The sequence below is a fragment of the Nematolebias whitei genome, chromosome 3 (assembly GCF_014905685.2).
Source record: "Nematolebias whitei isolate Nwh7 chromosome 3, NemWhi1, whole genome shotgun sequence".
In the NCBI taxonomy this organism is placed as follows: domain Eukaryota; kingdom Metazoa; phylum Chordata; class Actinopteri; order Cyprinodontiformes; family Rivulidae; genus Nematolebias; species Nematolebias whitei.
Genome location: NC_056500.1, coordinates 31,226,812 through 31,253,820, shown reverse-complemented (window position 1 = coordinate 31,253,820; position 27,009 = coordinate 31,226,812). Strand labels below are relative to the sequence as shown.

The window sequence follows — 27,009 nt, the reverse complement described above, 5'->3', positions numbered from 1 at the left end:
GAGTGTGTGAGTGAGGATGTGAGTATGTGAGTGAGTGAATATGTGAGGGAGTATGTAAGTATGTGAGTGAGTGAGGATGTGAGTAGGGATGGATGGATGGATCTTAAGCTGGTACCACCAAATTCCAGCTCAGTATCTGTGAAACTGGTCAAGCTACAACCATATTGATGTTTTCTATAGTCAGTTGGCTGTGTGGCCATTTTGAGTTGGGTTGACTTCAAAAGTGGTTCATGAGACATTTTACTAACATACATGTCTGACTTCAACAGTTTAACAAAGATCTGTTAGCACTCAGTATGTGTTAAAGATGACTTATCTATTAACACCAATTTCTGAGTTTCATTAAAATCCATCCCGTGTTTCGTCATATTTTGCCAACACTACAGAAAAACACAGATAAAAACATTATCACCTGCATTTTGCCTTTTGGCCACAGACAATAAAAATAACTCACATTTTATGGAGATCTTGCATTAAAAGTGCTAAACGAATAGAACTGAGCTGCTGATGAAAACAAAGCATCACATTGCTCAGACCTTTCACAAGAGGAAGTGTGGACTGTCTCACAGGGCTATCCATCAAGACTTCCTGTTCAGAGCTCACATGAAAGGAGAGCAGGATGGAACAAAACTAGATACCAGCCCACAAAAAGATTAAACATATTTACACAACAAACAAACAGTTTAACCTAAACAACATTAATCCTGCCCTATTCATTTTAAGGCCACAGGTTGTGTTTCTCTGGTGGAATCCAGTTGTAGATGGTGCATTTCACTCCATTTATGGATGCTGTAAGTTTCGAGCGGAGCTGCACGGTGCAGGAGGCGGAGAGCACATGTGTGAACATGGCTGCAGTAACCACGAGGCAGGCTTCCTGCAGGAGGTAAGAGTGTGGTTAACTAGAAGGGCGCAGCGGAAATGCAACCCTTCATTTGGAGAGAGGAAGCTCATTGCTTGCTTCCAAGCTTGCTGGTGCGCAGTAGTTCCGCCCCCATTCTGATCTTGTGCACAAAAGGCATACGTTCGCAAACATGGCTGACAAAAGGCCTTTAATTCTCTTCATATGGGGGGTCAACATGGAGTGCCATGTAAGAGGAACTCGCCCAGCAGAAACAACTGGCATGCCTTCACATGAATATAAGACCCATGGACCAGAAGCCATGTAGACCCTTCAGCTGTGTTGACGTACGAGTTGTTTGCACACTGTGTGAACTGGATCTTACCCTCAGTCAGCACGACATCTTTAAGCTTCTCCACAGCCTCCGCGAAGCGAGCCACGTCCCTCAGCAGAGCTGGAATATCCTCCACCTCGATGGCTGTGCTCTCCGGACCCTCAGACTGAGGAGACGGTGTCGAGGTTCCCTTCCCTTGGGCTTTTGTGTGAACCCATGATGGGAGCGCAAACCCTGAAGAGACACGAAAACATATAGAGCTTTTAAAGTGTAAAATTAAAAATCTAAAAAAAAAAAAAAAAAAAAAGATCAAAACTGTTTTAATAGTTTACACATTAGGCCCAAAAATGTTTCCAAACTCAAAGTTCATGCTCAATAATCCAGGTAAAAATATTTACCTGGATTATTGAGCATGAATTTTGATGTTTTGAACCACTTCGGCTATGGCTGCCTCAGAGGAGTCGACGGGAGAGAGGGCGAGTCCCAGAAACCATTTTATCACCAGCAAACTGGTTGATCTACTATGCGAGTGTGCTGCTTGTGGGACTGAGTTTGTTGTGGCTCCTTGGACTGATGAAGTCCTTTGGATGAAGGATGTGTGCTTTGGATAAGCAGAATGTGTACATTTTCTAATGACATAAACCCATATTTTATTCACCATGGAACATCCATAATCTTTACCTGCTTCTTCGTTATGGGGGTCATGGGCAGTCTCCGTGAGATAGGTGGGGGACACCCTGGACATGTCTCCAGTCCATAACAGGGACAAATGAGACAAACAACCATTCACTCTCTCACTCACACCTAGGGACAATTTAGAGTTACCAATCAGCCAAATCTAACTTATTTGTATAACATATAAAAACAAGGGCAGCATGGTGGCGCAACTGGTAGAGCTGCTGCCTCTCAGCGAGCAGGTCCCTGGTTCAAATCCCAGTCCGGGGGCCTTTCTGGGTGGAGTTTGCAGGTAAAGATAATGGATGGATGGATTTAAAAACAACTGCCATTGACCAAAGTGCTGCAAACAAATGCAACAAATTACAAGAACAGTTGAAAAGAAAAGCAATTAAATACATGACGAGAGAAAATAAAACCATTAAATGGAACTTAGTAAAAACCCATGGTGTATTAAAAGCCAGGGAGTATAAATGTGTTTTAAGGAGACTTAAAAACATCAAAAGTTGAAGCCTGTCTGACATGAAGGGGTTCCACAGGGGGTGCAGCTGAAAAGGCCTGGTGGCCTCTGTGGCTCAGCTTGGACTGTGGGACAACCAAAAGCAAATAAATATTAGAGCTTATGGATCTGGAGGGCACATAAGGCTGCAGGAGGTCTGACTGACCACAGGGCCTTATCAATAAAACTTTATAATTAATTCTAAAGTGAACAGGGAGCCTGTGAAGTGGACACGTTCATTTTGTTCAGCTGTTCTGAACTAACTGCAGTCGACACACAGAGTTGCAAAGCATGAAGGTAGATAAAAGCATGAATTACCCGTTCATATACTTTAAAAATATATATATATATTTAAACTATCAATACAACTAGTCCTGGCCCAAAAGGTTTCCAAGGTTCAAGTCCAAATGATATCAACGTCAGCCCTATTTAACACTTCAAGTGTTAAACTTTATTTTAGAACTGGATTTTGTTCTCATTACGTACGGAGATCTTGTGCTCCGTAGGTTTGTTTAAAAATAGGTCTCTCTTGAAAACGAGTCCTCGTGACTCAACGAGACTAACCTGTGTAAATAAAGGTTGAATTAAAAAAAGATATTTGAATATTAGGATATAAAACAAATAAAGTAAAGAAAAACCGTTTTGTCCAATCAAGGCTTCACCATTTGCCAGACTAAGTCTTTACATGTGGATCAACTTTGCCCAGATTTGTCAGAGGTCGTGCGGGGCCACAGAGCTAACACGAGCGAACACAAAGCAGACCTGCGGCACTTGCGTGTCGGCTCAGGGCGGTTGGTCTCTTCAGAGTGGCTGCAGGAGACACGCAGCCCACCACTTGCATCGCCGCCAGCTTGCCGTGCTGGGTGCTGGGTGTGCCCGGGCATGACGCCAACGGGTCCTGGAGGCTGGCTGAGGACGTCATAAGAGTAGAAGTAGAAGAAGAAGATGAAAGTGAGGAGGAGGGAGCGGAGTGGCTGCCATCTTTCCGAGGTTGCTCCTGGAGAATGGACAACTAGTAAAAAAGAAAGGAGCAGATTTAGGTTAGATTCAGTTGTGAAACTCGTCAAATGCTTCTGCGGCCTACACCAGCACCGGCAGCGCTGCTGCTCATGGTGAACATAGACTTTCACAAGATCCTGTGCCATGTTGAGCAACACTTCCTGACTCCACGCTGCTGTCGGGTGTGGCAAACTGAACTTAGAGTCAGATATCATGCACTGTTTGGGGTAAGGACATTGTAAATGGCCCTTTTAAATGTTTACAAAACACAAACAAGAGACAGAGGAAAACATGTGCATTCTACCCTTTGCTCAATGCCAGATCCCAGACTTTAGACCAGATAGATGGAAAGGCATCCCTGCTGTCATGTCCGACAGGTGAATAAAGCCAGACGTACCTGTTTAAGCCATATGGTGTGTTTGTTGGGCAGGATGTCCAGCTTGTCCTTCCCTTTGGACTCAGCTTTCTTAACTCTCTGACTCGTTGAGTAAGGGTTGTAGCTACTTTTGCCTCCACGTTTCATGTTGCTTACAGCTCCGACCCCATTTTTAGTAGAAGTGCACTTCTATCAAGCTTTTCCTCACTCGCTAGTGTCAAAAACTCCACACAGAGTGGACTTCCTTACAGCACTGCCATGAGTCAGGTTGCAGTCAGGCACCCAGGATGTGCACATTCAGCAACATGCATGGAGGAAGAGCAGCACACTGTTTCACCCTCAGCAAACTGAAACAAGCACACACGCACAATCACCCCTGATACCTCTCTGTGCACAGTCTGTCCCATCCAGCCGTAGGCCGGCTGACACCACACGCACGCACACGCGCACAGAAACCAGAAGTGATGCGCTACTCACAGACGGGGCGCTGCTCTGCGGCCCGGGGCTTCCGGCTCGACTTTTCTTCGAGATGGACGGTGTCTTGATGAGCTCGCGCTTCTTCCTGGTGAACATCTTCAGGGTGCCCTTTCCGTCCATCCCGACCTCCTTTAGTTTTCCGCACAGACCCCCCACCCACCCCCCGACTCGCCACTTGTCGTGCGCTCTGCGGCTCAGCGGGACTTCGGTGCCATCCGGGCCAACGCGGAGCCACGACAACTGTCTGCAGCGCGTCTTCCTCCTTCTGCTGTCGCTCATCGAGCGCGCGCAGGCTCACTCACGCGCACACAAACGGGCTAACACATCAGCGATGAGCGCTCCGGGCGCACGCGGCATCCGCTCTCTTTGTGCGAGCGCGTCCAGGGGTGGGAGCAGGAGGCACCCCCTCCACGTGCACAGGCAGAAGTTTAAGGACTGAAGCAGCTGGATGTAAAGTAAAGATCACCGTCTTCATGAGTTCAGACTAACTCCTGGACCAAAACACACGCAGCAATCCGCCAGTCCTCGCGCACCTGCGTTCAAAGCACGTTTCCTGCTTTTACGCACAGCTGCCATTTTCAGCGCAACTCAAACAATTTCCTCCGTTTTATTTTGGAATGAACGTTTGCTTTATGGTTTTTGCTTACCTCCATTAAGCATACAGGTCCTTCTCAAAAAATTAGCATATTGTGATAAAGGTCATTATTTTCCATAATGTAATGATAAAAATTAAACTTTCATATATTTCAGATTCATTGCACACCAACTGAAATATTTCAGGTCTTTAATTGTTTTAATACTGATGATTATGGCATACAGCTCATGAAAACCCAAAATGCCTGTCCCAAAAAATTAGCATATTTCATCCCACCAATGAAAGACAAGTGTTTTTAATACAAAAAACGCCAACCTTCAAATAATCATGTTCAGTTATGCACTCAATACTTGGTCGGGAATCCTTTTGCATGAATGACTGCTTCAATGCGGCGTGGCATGGAGGCAATCCGCCTGTGGCACTGCTGAGGTGTCATGGAGGCCCAGGATGCTTCGATAGCGGCCTTAAGCTCATCCAGAGTGTTGGGTCTTGTGTCTCTCAACTTTCTCTTCACAATATCCCACAGGTTCTCTATGGGGTTCAGGTCAGGAGAGTTGGCAGGCCAATTGAGCATAGTAATACCATGGTCAGTAAACCATTTACCAGTGGTTTTGGCACTGTGAGCAGGTGCCAGGTGGTGCTGAAAAATGAAATCTTCATCTCCATAAAGCTTTTCAGCAGATGGAAGCATGAAGTGCTCCAAAATCTCCTGATAGCTGCATTGACCCTGCTCTTGATAAAACACAGTGGACCAACACCAGCAGATGACATGACACCCCAGTGACTGTGGAAACTTGACACTGGACCTCAAGCAATGTGAATTCTGTGTCTCCTCTCTTCCTCCAGACTCTGGGACCTTGATTTCCAAAGGAAATGCAAAATTTACTGTAATCAGAGAACATAACTTTGGACCACTCAGCAGCAGTCCCAGGCGAGATGCTTCTGACACAGTCTCTTGTTCAAAAGTGGCTTGACCTGGGGAATGCGGCACCTGTAGCCCATTTCCTGCACACGCCTGTGCACGGTGGCTCTGGATGTTTCTACTCCAGACTCAGTCCACTGCTTCCGCAGGTCCCCCAAGGTCTGGAATCGGCCCTTCTCCACAATCCTCCTCAGGGTCCGGTCACCTCTTCTCGTTGTGCAGCGTTTTCTGCCACACTTTTCCCTTCCCACAGACTTCCCACTGAGGTGCCTTGATACAGCACTCTGGGAACAGCCTATTCGTTCAGCAATTTCTTTCTGTGTCTTACCCTCTTGCTTGAGGGTGTCAATGATGGCCTTCTGGACAGCAGTCAGGTCGGCAGTCTTACCCATGATTGCGGTTTTGAGTAATGAACAAGGCTGGGAGTTTTTAAAAGCCTCAGGAATCTTTTGCAGGTGTTTAGAGTTACGTTGTTGATTCAGATGGTTAGGTTAATAGCTTGTTTAGAGAACCTTTTCATGATATGCTAATTTTTTGAGACAGGCATTTGGGGTTTTCATGAGCTGTATGCCATAATCATCAGTATTAAAACAGTTAAAGACCTGAACTATTTCAGTTGGTGTGTAATGAATCTGAAATATATGAAAGTTTCATTTTTATCATTACATTATGGAAAATAATGACCTTTATCACAATATGCTAATTTTTTGAGAAGGACCTGTAAATGTTTAAAATATGATGTCATATTAATTCAAAAATTATTTTAGAGAGTTATTAAAATGATATTTATTTCAGCTACAAAAAGGTTTGTGTTGAGTTGGCACAGTTTAGGCGCTGCGCGCAGCAACATGTTTGTACAGAATAAATGTGATCGCAGTTTAATCCTCAGTAAAACATACCGGTGCTGGTCATAAAATTAGAATATCATGAAAAAGTTTATTTCAGTAATTCCATTCAAAAAGTGAAACTTGTATATTATATTCATTCATTACAGACTGATATATTTCAAATGTTTATTTCTTTTAATGTTGATTATAACCGACAACTAATGAAAACCCAAATTCAGTATCTCAGAAAATTAGAATATTACTTAAGACCAATAAACAAAGGATTTTTAGAAATGTTGGCCAACTGAAAAGTATGAACATGAAAAGTATGAACATGTACAGCACTCAATACTTAGTTGTTGCTCCTTTTTCCTGGATTACTGCAGTAATGCGGCGTAGCATGGAGTTGATCAGTCTGTGACTCTGCTCAGGTGTTATGAGAGTCCAGGTTTCTCTGATAGTGGCCTTCAGCTCTTCTGAATTGTTGGGTCTGGTGTATCACATCTTCCTCTTCACGATAACCCCATAGATTTTCTGTGGGGTCAGGCAAGTTTGCTGGCCAATTAAGAACAGGGGTACCATGGTCCTTAAACCAGGTACTGGTAACTTTGGCACTGTGTGCAGGTGCCAAGTCCTGTTGGAAAATGAAGTTATAGTTGTTCAGCAACAGGTATCAGGAAGTGCTCTAAAACTTTCTGGTAGACGGTTGCGTTGACCTTGGACCTCAGAAAACACAGTGGACCAACACCAGCAGATGACATGGCACCCCAAACTATCACTGACTGTAGAAACTTGACACTGGACCTCAAGCAACATGGATTCTGTGCCTCTCCTCTCTTCCTCCAGACTCTGGGACCTTGATTTCCAAAGGAAATGCAAAATTTACTTTCATCAGAGAACATAACTTTGGACCACTCAGCAGCAGTCCAGTCCTTTTTATCTTTAGCCCAGGTGAGATGATTCTGATGCTGTCTCTTGTTCAAGAGTGGCTTGACACAAGAAATGCAACAGCTGAAACCCTTGTCTTGTATATGTCTGTGCATGGTGGTTCTTGAAGCACTGACTCCAGCTGCAGTCCACTCTTTGTGAATCTCCCCCACATTTTGAAATAGGTTTTGTTTCACAATCTTCTCCAGGCTGCAGTCATCTCTATTGCTTGTGCACTTTTTTCTACCACATTGTTTCCTTCCCTTCACCTCTCTATTAATGTGTTTGGACACAGAGCTCTGTGAACAGCCAGCCTCTTTAGTAATGACCTTTTGTGTCTTTTCCTCCGTGTGCAAGGTGTCAATGGTTGTCTTTTGGACAACTGTCAAGTCTGCAGTCTCCCCCATGATTGTGCAGCCTACAGAACTAGACTGGGAGACCATTTAAAGGCCTTTGCAAGTGTTTTGAGTTAATTAACTGATTAGAGTGCAGCACCAGGTGTCTTCAATATTGAACCTTTTCACAATTTTTAATTTTCTGAGATACTGAATTTGGGGTTTTCATTAGTTGTTATAATAATAATAAACATTAAAATAAACATTTGAAATATCAGTGTGTGTAATGAATAAATATAATATACATGTTTCACTTTTTGAATGGAATTACTGAAATAAATCAACTTTTTCATGACATTCTAATTTTATTACCAGCACCTGTAAAATTGATTAAACTGGGTTATTTTTTATCATCTTTTGATGGTTCTGGGTTTATGCATGCAAATGATCTTTAATATGGTTCTCTTCCCAGTTCACTTTTTCATTTTCCAGTAGCTTGTGTGTGGACTGAATTTGGCCCATGGGCCTTTATTTGGTGATTATTGATTTACACCCATTTTTACTGCAGCAGAGCAAGAAAATGCAATAATGCAAAACAAAATCATTAATGAACTTAACATTTTCAGGGACACTTAAATGGCCATAACTTAATGTTATATACATTTACTGTAAATTACTGTATTCTTTGAAAGCCACAGAACTGGTTTCAGGATTTATTTTTTTGACAAAATAAAATTCACACAACTTTTCAGAATAAAATTTGATTTGGATGTAATTTTTCTAGAAGTTTTACATCCCATTCAAATGGGATTGAACTTCAGTCCCCGCAGCTCCTTCAAGTGGCCCTGAATGAGAAAACAATCCCGTAATCCGTTTGGATTATTTCGCATCAGGACACACAATCAGTAGTCACAGCTGTGATATAAATATCAGGTAAATAAACAAACTAATACTTTTTTAAGTTAAAAAAGTTTATTGAATAAACAAAAATCCTAAAAAGTCTGTTTTTTATGAAAACAAACTAGATTGTGTAAAACTACAACAGCAATAAAATTCTGATTTGTCTCAACAGTTTTCCAACATAAATACAAAAAAATAAAATAAAAAGAAATCAGGCACTTTGATCTTCTTCTGGAATAAATTTGTTGTAGTAGTCGTTAATCATTCTTCCACACCAAACAAGGCACTCTTTATAAAAACAAATAAAAATCTAAGAAACAAGCTTTTCTTAAAGGAGAAAAAGCATCACAACGTCTGTGTTTGTCAGTCGGTTTAATCCTCAGCGTTGTCTAGAGTTCAGTAGCAGGACCCCATTCCATGTCATCCTCTTCGTCCACCACCACCTCATCCTCATCCTCAGAGCTATCACTGCCCCGGATCTGTGTGCGTCTGTACTGGACTGCTTGGTGGTGATGCGCCAAACTGGAGGTGAAAAAGAGGAAAAGGGGTGAAAACCAGCAGCAAACTTCAGTCTCACTTTTACTGAATCCTTTAAACATTAGGAGCCTTACACAATGAACGCAGGGCCTTTCTTCACCTCAGTCACTGCCTGCGGCTCTGCCATCCGTGTCTGCAACAGAACAACAAATATACAGTGTATGTGTACAAAAACACAGATTGTGATTGTGTTGCAGTAATGTAAATTAGAGTGCATCAGTCAGCAAGCAAGAAACATTTGACGACTCAATCGAAGGAAAAAGTTAGATAACATAAATTTAGTGTCTTCAGAGTTCAAATAAAATTGCTTGACATTTTTACTGCAGATTAAATATATATGAATAGTTTTTCTAGCACTTTTAGAATTTTTATTTTTATTTTTTAAAGGAACTTGTCTCAAACCAGACTTTTCATCTAACAAGGTTGAGTCAGGTCTTCTGTTGAAAAGTTCAATATTTTACCTAAAAGACTTCTTCAGTCTGAGGAGCTGCAACAAACACTCATCAAGGTTCAACCACTGGTTGATCAGCAGGACAGACTGGATATTTACTTATGGGTTAAAACTTTGGGAATGTCAACCATTAAAATTATGTGATTTTGTAACTTTAAGACAAAGTACACAGGTTTTAATTTTTTTATATACTGTATAACTGATCAACAAAAAAGGTTGAATCATGTCATCTGGACTTCGTTTTTTTTTGTTAACAAAAAAAAACGAAGTCCAGATGACACGATTCAACCTTTTTTGTTGTTATATACCTGGATGACTGAGAAAACAAACTTTGTGTTTTTGAAACCATTAGTGAAAAGGCCAGACTTCAGGGGTATCTGAGGCAGGCTTGAAACACAAGAGTCAGGGTGGCTTCTGGGTAATACCAGATGGCTAGGCCTCAGACTGACGAAGCCTCTTGGATGAGGGGCGAAACGTTTCTTTTTAACAAAAAAAAACGAAGTCCAGATGACATGATTCAACCTTTTTTGTTGTTATATACCTGGATGACTGAGAAAACAAACTTTGTGTATAACTGATCATTTCTGTGCTAACAAAGTTACAGAAAACAGTTCAACAATAAGGAACATCTTTAAATTCCAGAGATATTGTAAGTTTTAACTTTCTTTTAGAGTTTATTTTGGAAATAAATTTTTGTCTGCTCCAAATTTTTCATGTATTTTTCTTGCAATCAAAAGTCTTTTTTTACCAGTATACCCACTGTCCCTCCTCTGGACATGTCCAAACCATCTCAGTCTGGCCCCTCTAACTTTATCTCACAGTTGTTCAACCTGTGTTGTACCTCTAATGATCTCATTCCTAATATTATCCATCCTTGTCACTCCTAAGGAGAACCTCAACATCTTCATTCCTGTCACTTCCAGTTCTTTCTCCTGTCTTTTTGTCAATGCCACTGACCATACAATAATGCTGGTCTCACCAACGTCCTGGAAACTTTCCTTTGACCTTTGCTGACACTCTTTTGTTGCAAATTACTCCTGAAACTATTCTCCATCCACGCCATCCTGCCAGGACTCTCTTTTTCACCTCTTTACCAAACTCCACATTTTCCTAGACAGTGGACCCCAAGTACTTGAAGTCCTGCATCTTTGTGACCTCTGCTCCTTGTAGCCTCACTGTTCCACCGGCCTCCCTCTCATTCACACACATGTACTCTGTCTTACTATGGCTGACTTTCATTTCTCTTCATTCATAACTCCTCAAAGTACTCCTTCCATCTTCCCGTCACACTCTCCTCACTTGTTAAAACATTACCATTCCTATCTTTAACAAGTCTAACCTGCTGCACATCCTTTCCAGCCTGATCCCTCTTTCTCACCAATTGGCACAAGTCCTTCTCATCCTCTTTAGTGTTCAGCCTCCCATGCATCTCATCATATGCCTTCTGCTTTGCCCTTGCCACCTCCCTCTTTGCTCTACGTCCCATCTCCTTAAATTCCTGTCTCTTCTCTTCAGTCCTCTCACTGTCATCTTTCTTCTTGGCTAACCTCTTTCTTTGAATAGTTTCCCACTGCAATCAAAAACCCTGATTTATTATAATTTTTTGCTGAAATGTTTTTTAATTTTTCATTCACTTTTTCTAATGTTGAATGGCTAAAGAAGATATCTATATTCATTCTTACTCATCTACTCACAAAAACAAGTTCATGCTGCCGCTGTTTGGCATATTGTTTTTGTACTACTAGTGCTTAATGTATTTTTTAGTTAACGTTTTTCTTAGTTCATATCTTGGATCTTATTACCATTTTTCTTTTACATGTTATATTTTTGTTGGATGTAACTGGGACGCTGTATACACAATTTCGTTCCAACTCATGTACCACATGTGATGAAAATGACAATAAAGAACCTTGAGTCCTTGAATATGTACCATACTGCATACAAATAACTACAACTGCAAATTTTGTTAAATTCAAATTTGGGAATAAAGGGTTTTAACATAAAAGCAGACAAACCTTTTCTAGTTTGTCTTCTATAGCAGACAGGCTAGCATGTCGTGAGCTCTCAGGCTGCTCCTCGGCGTATGGAGGCTCATCCACTGCGTATCGAGCCATGGGGTCAGGGGCTACAAAATCTGGAGGTCCATCTGAGGGAGAGTGCGGTTCAAAGTCAATATTGAAGTCCGAGTCTGAAAAACTGCGCTGAGATGCGTCTTCCTCTTCTTCTTCCTCTTCCGGTGTTTGAGGTGATCTATGGCGGGGTGACCTGGGCTCAGGCACGTGCATCAAAGGAGGGAGCTCTCTTTCTGAATACGTGTCATCGCTGGCCTCAGCTTCTGCTGACTGCCCGTCATGCCTGAAGGCCGGCTCAGACGATCGGGCCAAAGCGGCTCCAGCCTCCCGGTGGCTCTGCAGGTGTCTGGCGGCTTCCTGACCGGGATAGGCCTCTTCCACATCCTCGTTGTCCGTGTAGGCATCATCAGTTAAGGCCTCCCCATCAGTGTCCTCCAGGTCACTGGCAGCACTCAGGTAGTCAGTCTGGTTTTGGTCTAAAGCATCAAGATCCTGGTCCTGTCCACTCTCCAACTGGACAAAAGATAACAAATAAAAATACAACATTTGGGTCCTTAAAAATCACATTGCAAGGTTTGAAAGTTTTCTTTTTTAATGTACTTGTCTAAGTTTTTTTTTAAAATCATATTTCCAGCAGCATGTTTAAATTCTAAAAGTTTTAAATAAAATAAAAATATTCCAGGATGTGCATTTCAGAGAAGACCAGCTATGTCTCATACCGTGACTTCAGACACCCAGACGGGTTTGGACTGTTGGTGGCGGATCTTTTCCTTCAGGCTCTCGTACCAGCTGTTTGAGCCAGGCATGAGGTCAATACGAGCTGAAAGGAAAGAGTCAGGAGAAGCAGTGAACAGGTGTACAACTACAGGTAAAAAAACACCAAAAGGAATATTCAATGAGGCTCACCTGAGAAAAGATGGCTGCAGTGTTTTCTCATCTTCAAGGCCTGAGAGTAAAGACGCCTGGAGCTCTTGTTGGAGTTGGGGTTGTACTTCTGCCTCATGGACTTGACATCTTTGCGGCTGTGAGGATCCAAGAAAAGCACCATGGGATGGTACTGAATGTAGTTGAGCCTCTCCACTGCAGTGGGAGTGATGTCCAGCAGGGGGTGCTTGTCCTGGGAGAGAAGGAGGTTAAAAACAATTAGAAGATAACTCCAAAAACAAGCGGTTTGTGCCCATCCATCCATTATCTTTTGCCTGCTTCTTCGTTTTCGGGTTGCTGGGGTCACTGGTACCCATATCCATATTTTGTATGAGGGGTGGGGTACACCCTGGACAGGCCGCAAGTCCATCACAGGGACACATAGAGGGGGTTTGTGCCATCAAAGTGAAAACAAAAAAAACGTTTTGATCTACATGTAGCTGCTCACCTTCTCTGCTATTCTCCTCACTGTGTCCAGTTTAATCACTGTGGAGCTGCTCTCTACTCCACTGCGAGGAACCATCTCTGCAACACAGCAAGAAAAATAAAATAAAAACAAGCACAAACAACAGTTCAGAATAACATTTAAAGATACTTCTTAAACTCATATAATCCATTTTTAAAAATCAACAAGAAGAAACCAACCTGCCACCTCATATTCATCAGGCATCTCTCTGGCCAACTTCTCCATGGCAATATCATTAAGAGGACCCAGAATGACAATGGGCCGTTTGAAATTAGCTGGAGAAACAAACATTTCAAGAGTATTAAAACTTGATGAATTACTTATGGACTTTGAACGTTACAAACGTCCCTTCTAAATGTGAGGATTTAAAAAGAAAAGAAAAGTGCCAACCTTCCCTGAGCAGGACTCTCTCGTACGCAGGGAAGTTGCCCTGAATGGTGAGCTGCAGCAGGTCGTCACGACTCCGTCTGTTCTTCTCATTCTTTTTATTTCCCCGAAGCCCTCGCAGTTTCCAAAACTCTGCTCTCGGCCCTGAAACCTGCTTTTCTCCAGTGGTCCGTTCTCCAGTGGACCGCTGAGTCCGCTCGATGGTGGCCAGTTTCTCTGCTCTGCAAGAAACAATAATGGATTAAAACACTATTTAAATCTTGGTTTAAACAGAAATCTAGATCTCGTCCTTCCTCACTTGTCCTGGTTGGGCATTATTCCTTTATCCATCTCGTGTAGGTCGTTCCCCATGCGGATGGCGAGCCAGTTGCCTATCTTTCCACGGTACATCGTATCCACGACCCTGAACACCTCTCCTCTGGTGAAGCTCAGACCTTTGGGATCAGTGACTTCATGGTCAAAGTGGGTGCGGATGTAGAAGTTGTCCCCCAAGTTAGACTTGATGATCTTCTTATAAACTAAAGAAAGGCAAAGTTACTACCGATAAAAGTTTACCTGATGATTCCTTCTGCTCTACACTTACGGTCCATCTTTGTCTGAGTGCAGATTTCTACACGCTCTCCCGGTGGGATCTTCAGGAGGAAGTTGGCAGCTTCTTCTCGTGTAAAATGCCCAAAATCTACAGTATTTACCTGAACAGAGCAAAACCAAAAGTTTGATTTAGCTTTGCAGCTCAGTTTTTTAACCTGGGTTGTAATAACCCCCAAAAAAGGAATAAAACCCACCTGCAAGATCTGGTCTCCCTCCTTCATCCCTTGCTCATATGCAGGGCTGTTTGGCTGAACTCCACCTACAAAGATCCCAACATCATTGCCTCCCACGAGTCTAAGACCCAAACTTTGCTGTTTAACAAACCTCACTGTGTGCACATCCGAGCTGTACCTGAGAAAAACAAAGAAGATGCCAAAGAGTCAGATTCCTGTACCAAATAAATATGTTCATAAAGAGATGAAGAAATAAAACGTTACTTACCCCAGATTAGAAGATGGGTAAGAGTCTGGAGGTAGGAAATAGAGGGGCTCTTCCACAGGTTTGGCTGCAGGAGCAATGAGCAGGATGAGCCTCTTAAATGACACATTTCACTGCTAACATCATGCATTAAAAAGTAAATAACGTGGAGCCCTAAGCTCATGTTTAGCTTCAGTATAAAAAAACTCAACAAAAATCTAAACAGTCCAAGAAATACTTGACTTCTCAAACCGTCGAAACAATCTGTTTGTTGTGAGCCTTACAGTGAAGTGCTGGATTGTTCTTCACGGAAATCCCAGAGCGGACAGCACGGCTCCCATTGGTAGCACGAGGAGCGCTATCAGGAAGAGAAGATGACAGTAAATATTTGTCCCCATCATTCTTTATCATGATGAATCCAACAACTGACATATTTAACCTTTAAATGTAAAGTTATTTTCAACTTTTGGATGATGCTGTATAACATTTAAAAAATCCATAAATTTCCACTCATGGAAAAGTTATTTATTAAGAAGCTCACATGTTCAGAGATGTTAGAGCCATGGTTCCAGCAGATGGGCTCAGAAACACACTGAGATTTGTGAAAAACCAAGTGAAGATTTTGTCAAATCAAATCATGTTTTTAAAAATATATTGCCACTAGTTTATATTTTGCTCCCCCTGTTACAATACATAAACGATGAACGACAGTCAGGACTGGACAAAACAATATAACCTTCATTGAGAAGCGTTGTGTTGTCTTGAACAATGTTTGCCCATTTTAAGACATATTAGCTTTTCTGTTATTTTGTGGGCCATAAACTAAAAAGTTTTGACACATCTTTGTTTTATGAAAATCTTTCATCCAAATTATTGCTGTTTTGTGTCTGGAAAAGGACAGTCCAGATTTAAAAACAAAAAGATTTATTTTATTTAGAAATCTGGAATATTAAGTACAGATTCAGGCATCAAAAAAAGTGTTTCAACACACTAAAAATTAATAACGAGGGTGTTTGTTTCTAAAACCAATTGAACTATTGTCTGTAAAAAAATAAATACATTAAAACAAATCAGACTTAACATGAAGTAAAACAAAACATTGCAGGTATGTGTATTAAACATATGTAGAGTGCCCTGATTCATGCTCAATAATCCAGGTAGAAAAAGCTAACATTAAGTCAGGTCCTCTGGATGGATTCTTTGTTGAAACGTTTCGTCTTTCATCCAAAAGACTTCTTCAGTCTGAGGAGCTGCAATAAACTCAGTCTTATAAATAGCACCTTCACATAGTGGGTCAACCAGTTTGCTGGCGACAGCCAGAACTAGTTGTTCACATGATAAAGGAGGACCCTCAGTCTAACGACCAGCCTAGTGCCCTGGGCCGCTTGCTATTCACAGAGGGCTGAGTGATACTAGCAATAATACAACATATTGTGTATGCTGTTCAGTGCCAGGAGGACTGTGATTGGTTATACATCGGGGAAACTAAACCGCCACTGGCCAAAAGGATGTCCCCATCCCAATGAAAGCATTGGAGATAAAGCTATACGTACAAAGAAGGACTTCGAGGCTGAAACCAAAGGTAAAGCTAAAGTGAGTTAAATAACTTTTTTCACGTCTGGGTTTTTTAACTCCTGCCGTTGTACCTGCGGCGATGGTCATCCTCTCGCTCAGAGCTGCCAGACCTCCTGAGATGTGAAAGCTCATCAGACTCTGAGGAATCTGAACAAAGAAAACTTTGGTCAGGACTGCCTGCAGTCTCGTACAATGTATACACAGTAACTGATGGGACAGTAAGAAGGTAAACTGACCATCAGGACGGGGCCTGCTGGGTGATTTGACATGACGTGGAGGATCCTGCTTGACCACTGCAGTGGATTTCTTAGCAACAATTCTAAGAAAAACAGAAGAAACAGTCAAAAACCACAACTATTTGTCATTTTACTGCATTCTACTGTGATCCGTAGAAACAAATCTCCTCAGAGTTATTAAAACAACTTCAAGATTGAATTATTCCTCAGCTGAGACAGTGTACAGTAATCTTAGCAGGACGCCGAGTCGTGCAGATTAGTTTTAAGAAACATTAAATTCTTTAACAATTTTCAGTCAGGTCATCTGGACAGTTTTTTTGTGTGTTGAAACGTTTCACCTTCCATCCAGAAGGCTTCATCAGTCAAGGAAAAACACAACACAAAACTGATTCTACCCCCAAACAGCTTACTCCAAAGTGGAACAAACCAGTTACGTTGTTGCTAAGATGGTCTCTTTGACACGCCCCCTCCTCCGGTGCCGGCCCTCTCCACCGTCCGCAGTCATGTCAAACTGGTTCAAAACCAACAAAGTCCATGCTCAGAAATCCAGGTATACAATCCAACAATTTTCAGTCAACTGATGAAGTCTTCTGGATGAAAGGTGAAACGTTTCAACACAAATAAAAAGAAACTCTCAGATGACCTGACTGAAAAATGTTGGATTGTATACCTGGATTATTGAGCATGGACTTTGTTGATTAAATTCTTTACATTTTGTGGTCACAGTCACAACAATCACATCTGCTTCAGTGAAACTAAAAGTCATCTTTACACACTCGATACTTTTAGCACTTTTTATAGATGGCGTACAAAACTGTGTATTTAAATATTCTTATGTTGCCCTTGTACGTTTTAACACTTCCCCCCTAATGTTTACAGCTTTATTATCAAAACCTTGCCGTGAAAGGCAGGTGATCATGTGTTGTCCGTTAGCAATTTATCTCACGAACTGGTGGATGACTTTTCACAAACCACTACCGCAAATCAAAGTTAAGACACACAAATGGTCATAACTCCATTTGTTCTTACTGATGTTGAGCTAATAGTCAGTGTGGCAGTAACTAAGCGTCACCCGACAAAAGTATTACTCTGAGAACTGATCATGCAACGATCATTTGAAGCTTTGGCATGCATGTGTCGGGTGATACATTTATTTAAGGAATGACAGTTTAATAGTGTGAATGCATTCACACCGTTGTGATCCATTTTTCTTCTGTACATTTTTTATCTTTCTTGTTCCACAATTTTTGTGCTATTTCAACTAATCATTTCTCAAAACGCTCAGCTCTTTCAGGACAATCCTGCCATGACTTTGGTGCAACTTTAGCTTTTTGAAACATTTAGCATTTTCTGTGCCACTTTTCTCATAGGAAACAAATTGATCTCATTTTACATCCTTCAAATCTTTAGATCTGGTTACATTATTTTACTGTTCCTTTCACATTTTGTTCTGGTTCAGCTTCTTTCAGCTTCCTCGTGAAAAAAATAAATAAATCAGCTACTTTCAGTTAATTTCAGCCGTCGTCGTTTAATTTTCAAGCTTTTTTAATCGTTAATTTACTTACTTTTGTGCTCATTTCTGTTTATTTAAACCAAATTCAGCAAATGTGTTCTTTCTGCTTTCTTCTGCAAACTTAGGCTTGTTCTTCCATTTCAGCTTGTTTTCAACTAATTTCAGCTGTTATTCAGCAAGTTCTTCAGCAATAAGCATTCACACTGCATTTTCACAAGAAATGCAATTTATCTTGTTTTTTAAGGTTAGTGCAAACATTGTGGTGTTAATAGTTTGATCTAAATGTGTGGGTTTGTTAAAAATGAGTATGAGTATGATGGAGTACCATGTTCAGTGTTGTGTCTTATTTAGACTGGTGCAGTTGGCTCACCAGTTTACTGTCAACAACGAGCTGAGATCAAATTCAGACTCTTGGAAACACATTCTTAAAGTGAAAATTTGGTTTCTTGTCACAGGTTATCCTAATTAACCAGTATTAAATAACAGCACTAGTGTCCGTTAAAGAAATGCATATCACCCGCCGCCTTTCTTGTCAGTGTTGTAAACTAGAATCATCTTGTGAGAAACGACAGCATTATAGCCATTTTCGTCAATCTTGAAATAATATGTGCTCTGTCAGCAATTAGCGGAAGTGGAAGGAGTTATAAAACAATGTACTCAAATACATGTACTCTGTTGAAGTTTTACTCGAGTACAGGTAAAGTTTAAGTTCAAGTTCAAGTATCTTTACTGTCATTTGCATCACGTGGTACAGTAGAACAAAACTGTGTACTCAAGGTCCCAGTTACACCCAAAAATAGAAAAAATATAAAGTGTAAAAAAAAAAAAGCAGTATATAAGGATTTAAAGATATAAACTAAGATATACGCTAAACAAATGCCAACTGGTACGCTGAAAGATCTAAGATATACGTTAAACACTAATAATGTAAAACAATTCGGCGCATCAACAGCAGCCCGAACATGAGTCTGTGGTGAGCAGATGGGTATGAATGAATACAGCAGTATGGATAATCAGCAGCATGAGATCAGCAGCATGGCTAATCAGCAGCACATATCACCAATCAAGTGGCATTAACAGTGATATTTTTTTTTCACAGTGATAATCCTGATTAGGGATTCATGAGTCTAACGGCTTCAGTGTAGAAACTATTCCTCAGTTTAGTGGTTCTACACTTAACACTCCTCAACCTTCTTCCTGAGGGGAGTGGGGAAAAAGTGTGTGTGCTGGGTGAGTGGGGTCTTTCATGATGCAGGTTAAAAACCTACTTAATTAAAAGTAAAAAGGAAGGAATTTCTTCTGTGGAGCTCAAAGGATGAGAGTAGATTTGGTTTCCCTCAAACAAGCTCTTAAATTAAATAAAAAGCTTTATAATTTAATATGCAATTACAGAATAAAACATGTAAACACGTGTTTAAAACAACTACAGAAAAAGAAAACGTTATTTCAGTTCAGACCATCCCACAGTGCTCAACCACAAACCAGCTGGCAGAGAAAGTCTTAAATTGTTTGCAAAGTTCTAAACAGACTCATGGCTGCTGTTTCATACAAAATATAATTTTACATTATTAGTGTTTAGTGTATATTTTAGATCCTTATAGTCCATTTATTTTCATACTTTATATTTTTGTTATTATTGGGTGTAACTGGGACCCTGTGTACACAGTTTCGTTCCACCTCATGTACCACATGTGATGCGAATGACAAATAACCTTGAATTTTCATTAGTTTGTTGTAGCTACAGAGTGACAGGACTTCACCAAGTCGTAAGACGACAAACGTGACATCCGCGTTTAGACCCCCCGTTAAAACTTTGGGGTGACATTTGACAAGGATTTATAGTTTGATAAACAAATACTCTCTGCAGCCTTTTTTGCAATTATGTCTTCAAGGTGAAGATTTTTTTCTTTTCAATCCTTGAAAAGGATTGACTACTGCAATGCTATTTATGTTGTCATCTGCGAATCCTTTATTAGCCGCCTTCAACATTTTCAAAATGCTGCAGCCTGCTATTTAACTAACACCCCCAGACATGATAATGTCACCCCTGTTTTGTCATGCTAAATGAAAATTATCAACCTCATTTTCATTTATCGGCTTTATTGTTTCTTCTTGTCTCTCTTTCTACTGAAGACAACGGATGACAAAAGGTTCAACTCTGATGTTCTTCACTGACCCTTCCCTTTCTCCTTAAAATCTGTTTTAACGATCCAAAATCGTGTTTTTGGATCGTTAAAAGCAGCTAAGCTGAGAAGCTAAGCTAACAGGCCAACCTCAGGAAAAAAACTCTGTCTTGTCGAAGCTCCAAAATTCACGGTTGAAACCCGTGCCTTTGTGTAAAAAGTTGTTTTTCTATGCAAAAAGAAGCTGAGAACTTGTTTATTGGTTTTTATTCAAAGCTTTGTGTGAAAAATGCTATGCTAAAGATCCTCATGCATGCTCAATGCTATACTATAGCTAGCTATACTAGCTATGCTAAAGAGTTCAAACCACACCGAGCATCTGCCATTTTGAGAACCGAAAAACGGGAACGAGAGACAGCCACGTCACGTCAAGGGGCCTCCCATCTATTTTTCTTAAATAGACACGCTGCTCTCTCCCTCACTATCCATCCTTTGGTTCAAACCATTTTATACTGCCATCCAGTGGTCAGAAAAGGTATTACATACAAAAATTTACCAATATTTCTTCTTAAATTTGACAATTACTAATTATTGTCAAATTTCAAACAATATTATCGTTTATCGCAATAATTTCTGAGACAATTAATTGCCCAGCAAAATTTGTTATCATGACAAGCCTAAGGTTAACAGTTTAATAATAACGAGGAGTGGAAAGTCTGAGTTTTCAGTGCCACCAAGGTGGATTTCTTTGAGCTTCGTTAGATAGATACCATGTGAAGAGCAGCTGAACTCATCAGCTGAAGCTTCAGAGCATGTGAGAAGTTCAGTTTCAGTTTAAACTCTGTGAAATGCTCGGTCCATTCACAGATTTTTTTTCTTAATGAAACACAAAACATAAAAATTAACATTTATATATAATCATAGTTACACCTGGTGCTGTAACATTTTAAACAAGCGCATTGTTAAATAACACAAAACTAAAAACTCTATTTTCATTTTAAACGATGGCACTTATGAGCTGATGTGTGAATACAGCTGTTCTACTGTGATAAGCAGATTGTACACCGCTTGTGTACAACTCAGATATTGTAGAAAACTCATAATTACGAAAATAAACAAAAATAAGATGCATCTCACTTGGGTTTGTCATTGCCTTTGTTGCCTGTGTGAGAGTTTTCACTCTCAGTTGAGCTCTTGGGGGGTACAGATGCATAACTGGCCTCTGACTCAGCATCAGAATGAGCTGTGGAAACCAACAAAACAGCAGTTACAACAAAAGTTGTACTAAAACATTACACAGGTGAACACACTGATGTGAGTGGATCTGGTCAGTTAAATAAAATGTTGATTATGTAAAAACAACTCAATCCCTTAAAAAATACTTTGATTAGGAAAAACTTTATTGTCTGTGAAATGCAGTGTGAATGCAGAGCGATGAAGGATTGGTTACAATTTGAGTTATTAAAGCTAAAATACGCAGATCTTCAGTTACAAAAACAAAAACAAAAGACTGGCTTATGGATCCAAACTAGCTAAATGCTTTAAGTACTGGTATCTTTTCTATAAAATATTTATCTTTAAGCAAAAGATAAAAATTGCAGAAAGTGGTTAAAAGCTAAGAAAAGCATCACAACAGTAGTTAAATACTTAAAGTAGCACAAGAAGACAAAGATAGAGTAGCAAAACATTAGCTAAAAGCTAAAAGCTGCAAAAAGCTAGAGAAAATGGTAAATGGACTGTACTTATAGCGCCTTTCTATCTAATCAAAATACTCAGAGCTCTTTACAACACAATCTGTGACCTCATTTACCTCCACACACACATTCATACAGCACTCGACTACATCTCTGCAAAGATAATCAAACAAATACTTCCAAAGAGACAGTGCTTCATCACATTCATACACTGATGGGACACACATCAGAGGCAATGAGGGGTTCAGTGTCTTGCCCAGGGACACTTCAGGATGTGACTGCTGATGGAATCGAACCATCAACTCTCCCATAGGAGCACGACCGCTCTAACCACTCAGCCACAGCTGCCCCCTCAAAGCTAATAAAAAGCTAATAGTAGCAGAAGAGCAACTAAAAGCAGCAACAGAAGAAAAAAATACAGCAAGTTCATCGAAACAGATTAAAAACAAACAATTGTTTTGATGTAACTGAAGAGATTTTAACGTTTCTATCAGGAAAATATTAGTAAAATAATAAATATGCAATATTATACAAGTATAAAAGTTACATAAACTAAAAGTCTTAGCAACCAACTTCTGAATCAGCTGAACAGATTTGAGTGGCTTAAAATAAAATATGCAGAAGTAGTTGCCAAACTGCGTATGAAATAAAAAGTAAAGCAAAATAGTGTAAATGTGGACTCAATGTCCGCACAATTCAGAGGTGTTCAGTTCCCTGACCTTTCTGTGGGAGGCTGCTGGTGGCTGTCCATCGAGGCGGCTCCACCTGAGGCTCCACAGTAACCTCCGGCAGGTCTCTGAAAGATAAAGGGAGGTGGGAGTGAGGGAGGAGGAAGACGACAAATCTCAGTTATGTTTGGCGAGGGGGGGTCCAGAGGCTGTAATGTTGGTTATTAATGATAGTCTGAGACTGAAATGTTGAATATTCACCTTATTACTTCTGAGGGAAGCGCTCTCTGTGATGATTAACATCTTTGTGCCCGATCAAAAACAATGATCCATTTTAATTAGTGTTGTAAACTAATATTAAACGTGCTCTGGAACACATGCAGATTTTCAAGAACTGACCAACAATCAGAGCCGTTCTACAGATGACTGAGCGGAGCAAAACTGATTGTTTGATTAGCCACACACAGGAGAGGAACACGTTTCGTGAAGGCCACTTTTATTTCATCAGTTCACAAAATGTAAACACATTTGGTACACATTCCAAAACACAAAGCAAGCAAAATAAAAAAGGTAACAATTGAGCTAAAATTTGCAAAAATTATGAAAATAAATCAATTACAAAATAAAACAACAGAGAAGCGTTATTTAAATTTAAAAGCAAATAAATGCACATGACAAGCTGGGATTAATAAAGGGAGAGTGCTGGAGTCTGCTCAGTTTGCAATCCTTGTTGAGTTTTGGGTGGGGGAAGGGAGGGTTTTGGAGGACCTTCATGTGTACCTGTATCTGGTGTCCAGGCCATACGAAGAACTGAGCCTTCTAGGAGGTGCAGAGTCACTGTCCGACTCAGAATCTGTGAAGAAAGAAAAGAATAAAACAAGTTCAAACACACAATTCAATTCAATTCAGTTTACTCCTATAGCGCCAAGTCCCAACAGAATCATCTCAGGGCACTGAACAGAAACATTCATATATAAAAATAATTTAACATTATTTATCTGAGGAGCAGACTGCTCTGAATTTAACTCCATCACAGACTCTCATCTTGAGCAAGCCTGAAGGCGACAGTGGAAAGGAAAAACTCCCTCATGAGGAAGAAACCCTTAGCCGAACCCAGCTCAGGACAAGCGGTCATCTGCTTCGACCGGCTGGGTTTGAGAGGAACAGATACACAATGGCAGGTCAAGAATCATGTTAAGATAGAAATAATATCAAATGAAAACTATTAAATTTTAACAATTCATTTAAGGAAATTAGGTCAATTTGTCCTCCAGTAGTCTAAGCCTATAGCAGCATAATAACAAGCCAACCCTAACTATAGGATTTATGAAAAAGGAACGTCTTAAGCACAGTCTTAAAACTGGACAGCTCTCCGTCAGCCTCATGGACAGAAACTGGAAGTTGGTTCCACAAGAGAGGAGCCTGATAACTGAATGATCTGCCTCCCATTCTGCTTTTGGAAACCCTGGGAACCACAAGTAAGCCTGCAGTTTGAGAGCGAAGTGCTCTGGTAGGAAAATATGGAACAATAAGATCTTGAATATAAGATGGAGCTAGGTTGTTGAGGGCTTTGTAGGTTAGAAGTAAGATTTTGAATTCTATTCTGGATTTAACAGGGAGCCAATGGAGAGAAGCTAAAACTGGAGATATGATCTCTCCCACTAACTCCAGTTAAGACTCTGGCAGCAGCATTTTGGATGAAAATATAATTTATGCTTATGAAACACACAAACATAAAATCACCACATAATCATAATACAGCTGCAGTCAAAAGTTTGTATACACTTATCAGCATAAATTGAGGCTTTTAATAATTTATGTGCCTATGGTGGCAAGAAGTATGTTTGGAGGAGTCAAAGTGAGTCTTTCAAATCTAAAAACACTACCTTTTGTCAAGCATGGCGGTCAAAGTTGTGCTACTGGTTCATTGCACAAAGAGGACAGAGAAAGGATGGTGACTACCTCACAAGTCTTTTTCTTTACCTTAAATCAGCAGATGGTTGAATTGTGTTCCAACAGGACAATGATCCTAAACCAAGTTTAAAAATGGTTTCTAAATGGTAAAAGCAGGCTATCATTGTGCTTCCGGAAGGCCTTCCCAAAGCCACAACCTCAAACCTATTGAAAATGTGTGAACTGGTTTTGAAAATGTCAGGAAACCTATAAACAGAAATTAACCAGCAGTTTTGACTAGAAGAGCAGTTAACTATCCAGCCAGACCATGGCGAGAAGCTTGTTGACGGGTTCTAAAAGCCTGTGGTCGAGATGCAACTTGCTAAAAGACATTTAACCAAATATTAGTGGGAAATTTATGAGCTAAGATAGTTTGTCTTTCTCCAAACATTTACTCATCTGAAAACATTCAAAGACTTAAAGAAATATTGAAGGTTAGATGTAAGTTTGTTCGGTGTTAAAAGAAGGTGAAATGGTGATCCTGTATGTGTTCAGACCTGGGGGTGGGATTCTAACAGGCGAGTTGACCCTCCTTAATGGCTCCTGCCGAATAGGAATGGGGGTAGATCCCAGATCAGCAGGGGGAAGATCAGAAAGAGACCTACAAAGAACAAAAGACATGGATGATCTGGTAGGACAACCAGCTTAATGGTGCTTCAAAGTTCTCTGCAGCTGATTAAAAGCAGTGGCTATACTTGTATCTGTTGTCTACGTGGGGGCTTTCTCTGCGCAGGGGAGGAGACACGCTGTGGTCAGAGTCAGACTCTGACACAGGCTTGCGGGGGCGTGAGGCAGAGGAGGGTCGAGACGTGGTCCAGGTGGGATGAACAGGAGAAGATCGGGGGTTTGGGAGGGTGGACACTCCTGACAGATATCTGCATCAAGAGGAACAAATATTACACGTCTGCACATCATCCATGACATATCATACGTTTACTTTCCAGTTAATCTCTGAGCTGTTAATAGATCAGAATCTCTGAATTACCTAAAATCAGGAGATTAAAACTAAAGCCCGACCAATATGGAAAGTTTTCCTATCGCCGATACGGATATTGGGAGGGGGAGGCTAATGCCAATAAAAGAAACAATGTCTGAAAATGTTTTAGCTTTGTCCACCGCCAAGAATGTACGAGAACAGATACTTTGAAACCTGTTTCCACATTTGAAGTCTTGAAACAGTCTTCTTAACGAGTGTTCACATTTTTTATCCTCCACTATCCCCCATATTTTCAAGTGTGTTACAAAATATAAATTAAACAAAGAAACGTCCTTCTCTGCTCATTGTTTAATCAGTCAGTCACGTATGGTGAATGTCTAATAAGCACTGACTGCAGCAGTGTTTTTTTTTCTTTGCAGAGAAGTAAAGACTTTAAACAAACATTGAGGATGACAAATATAATGTTACTAACACTGATATATATTTACCTCTATGTTCTTGTTCTGGATAAGCACCAAAGTTCATGCTCAGTAATCCAGGTATAAAATCCAACAATGTTCAGTCCGGTCATCTGGACGGTTTCTGGGTAAAGTTTTACAAGGCAACAGCCTATGCTAGGTTATCCAAATGTTAGCTTGCTAACTTGAGAGGCATGTAGCTAATGACAAGCAGGTTGGAGGATCGAAGAGAAATTATTGTTCTTTTATTTTTTTTTTATAGATTAGTTACAATAAACATACCATGCTCTGTTCAGAAAAATACGCTACACAGTGTTGTTCTCTGCTTCAGTTGTGCTGAAAGTGAAACTTAAAGTGGCCATGACTTGAAAGTTGTCCGCATGCACCCTCTGCTGGACACAATGTAGAATTACGGTTGGTTCACAGCATTTTAGGGGTGAAAATTAAAAGTGTTTATGTCTGTGCATAATGGGACAATTATCACAGATATGTCCCCAAACGCCTATATTTGTCTAAATTATCGCTCTAATTAAACAAGTGCAAGTGTGAGGGTACAAAGCCCTCAAAAATAAACAAGAAAACAAACAACAGCTGTACAAATGCGTGTAAGAACTGGATCACTTGTGTACAGCAAGACAAAATTGGTGTGCCACAAAATACAGCTGTGTAAACTTTACTAAACAAAATAAACTAACTTGTATTTGGAGGGGTCTTTTGTCTCTGCACTGCTTCTCCTGACTGGAGGGGGAGGGGTAGCACTCTGGTCAGTATCAGATTCAGATGGCACTGAGGAAACAACCATCATTAGTTACAAACATTATAATCATTCCACTGCAAGTGTCATGGATGTTTGTTTGTTTTCAGTGTTTCTTCAAGGAAAGTGAATCTCTGAAGTGTTCACCTCTGCGAGGAGCGTAGGTTTTTATAGCAGGACGAGCCAACGAGGAGCGCACAGGTGATGAGTCCCGAGACTTGGCCCGTGGAGATGGTTCAGCTCTGGTTCTGTTAGAAATGTTGATGGTTTTAGTGGTAAAAAAAAAAAAAGAGGACTTTCTTTACATCAATAATATTTACAGAACATGATGGGGATTTGTACCTGCGAGTCCGTTTCTCTCTTGTGTGTTGTCGTGATGTTCTGCGAGGGGTGATGTCCTCCTCGATGTCTGATATGTCTGGGACACAAAAAGAGGACTTTGAGAAAAGAAGCCAGAACATTTGCAACTTGCTAATTCAGCATTCACATAGAGGAGAGAGTGTGTGTGTGTGTGTGTGTGTGGGTGGGTTGGGGGGGGGGGGGGGGGGG

At 40.6% G+C, this 27,009-nt stretch overlaps 2 protein-coding genes across 5 annotated transcripts in view; both read right to left on the bottom strand.

The window, feature by feature from the left end:
- arhgap45b (Rho GTPase activating protein 45b) overlaps positions 1-4,331 on the bottom strand; it is a 20,102-nt gene extending 15,771 nt beyond the window's left edge. The window contains exons 1-3 of the mRNA XM_037674814.1: positions 4,199-4,331; positions 3,109-3,358; positions 1,224-1,406 (exon numbers count right to left, since the gene is read on the bottom strand). Coding sequence (XP_037530742.1) covers positions 1,224-1,406; positions 3,109-3,358; positions 4,199-4,318 — 553 coding nt within the window. The 5' untranslated portion in view covers positions 4,319-4,331. The remainder of the gene's footprint in view (positions 1-1,223; positions 1,407-3,108; positions 3,359-4,198) is intronic.
- A 4,606-nt stretch (positions 4,332-8,937) lies between these two features.
- The window catches only part of tjp3 (tight junction protein 3), a 31,263-nt gene continuing 13,191 nt past the window's right edge, over positions 8,938-27,009 (bottom strand). For all 4 annotated transcript variants that reach the window (XM_037698196.1, XM_037698193.1, XM_037698194.1 and 1 more), the window contains exons 8-30: positions 26,803-26,878; positions 26,608-26,708; positions 26,402-26,492; positions 25,007-25,186; positions 24,809-24,912; positions 23,139-23,211; positions 22,410-22,486; positions 21,134-21,239; positions 16,361-16,443; positions 16,196-16,271; positions 14,834-14,907; positions 14,574-14,637; positions 14,327-14,483; positions 14,125-14,233; positions 13,840-14,059; positions 13,545-13,762; positions 13,334-13,429; positions 13,137-13,213; positions 12,671-12,881; positions 12,484-12,584; positions 11,708-12,277; positions 9,316-9,374; positions 8,938-9,226 (exon numbers count right to left, since the gene is read on the bottom strand). In XM_037698196.1, coding sequence (XP_037554124.1) covers positions 9,094-9,226; positions 9,316-9,374; positions 11,708-12,277; positions 12,484-12,584; positions 12,671-12,881; positions 13,137-13,213; positions 13,334-13,429; positions 13,545-13,762; positions 13,840-14,059; positions 14,125-14,233; positions 14,327-14,483; positions 14,574-14,637; positions 14,834-14,907; positions 16,196-16,271; positions 16,361-16,443; positions 21,134-21,239; positions 22,410-22,486; positions 23,139-23,211; positions 24,809-24,912; positions 25,007-25,186; positions 26,402-26,492; positions 26,608-26,708; positions 26,803-26,878 — 3,056 coding nt within the window. In that variant the 3' untranslated portion in view covers positions 8,938-9,093. The remainder of the gene's footprint in view (positions 9,227-9,315; positions 9,375-11,707; positions 12,278-12,483; positions 12,585-12,670; positions 12,882-13,136; positions 13,214-13,333; positions 13,430-13,544; positions 13,763-13,839; positions 14,060-14,124; positions 14,234-14,326; positions 14,484-14,573; positions 14,638-14,833; positions 14,908-16,195; positions 16,272-16,360; positions 16,444-21,133; positions 21,240-22,409; positions 22,487-23,138; positions 23,212-24,808; positions 24,913-25,006; positions 25,187-26,401; positions 26,493-26,607; positions 26,709-26,802; positions 26,879-27,009) is intronic.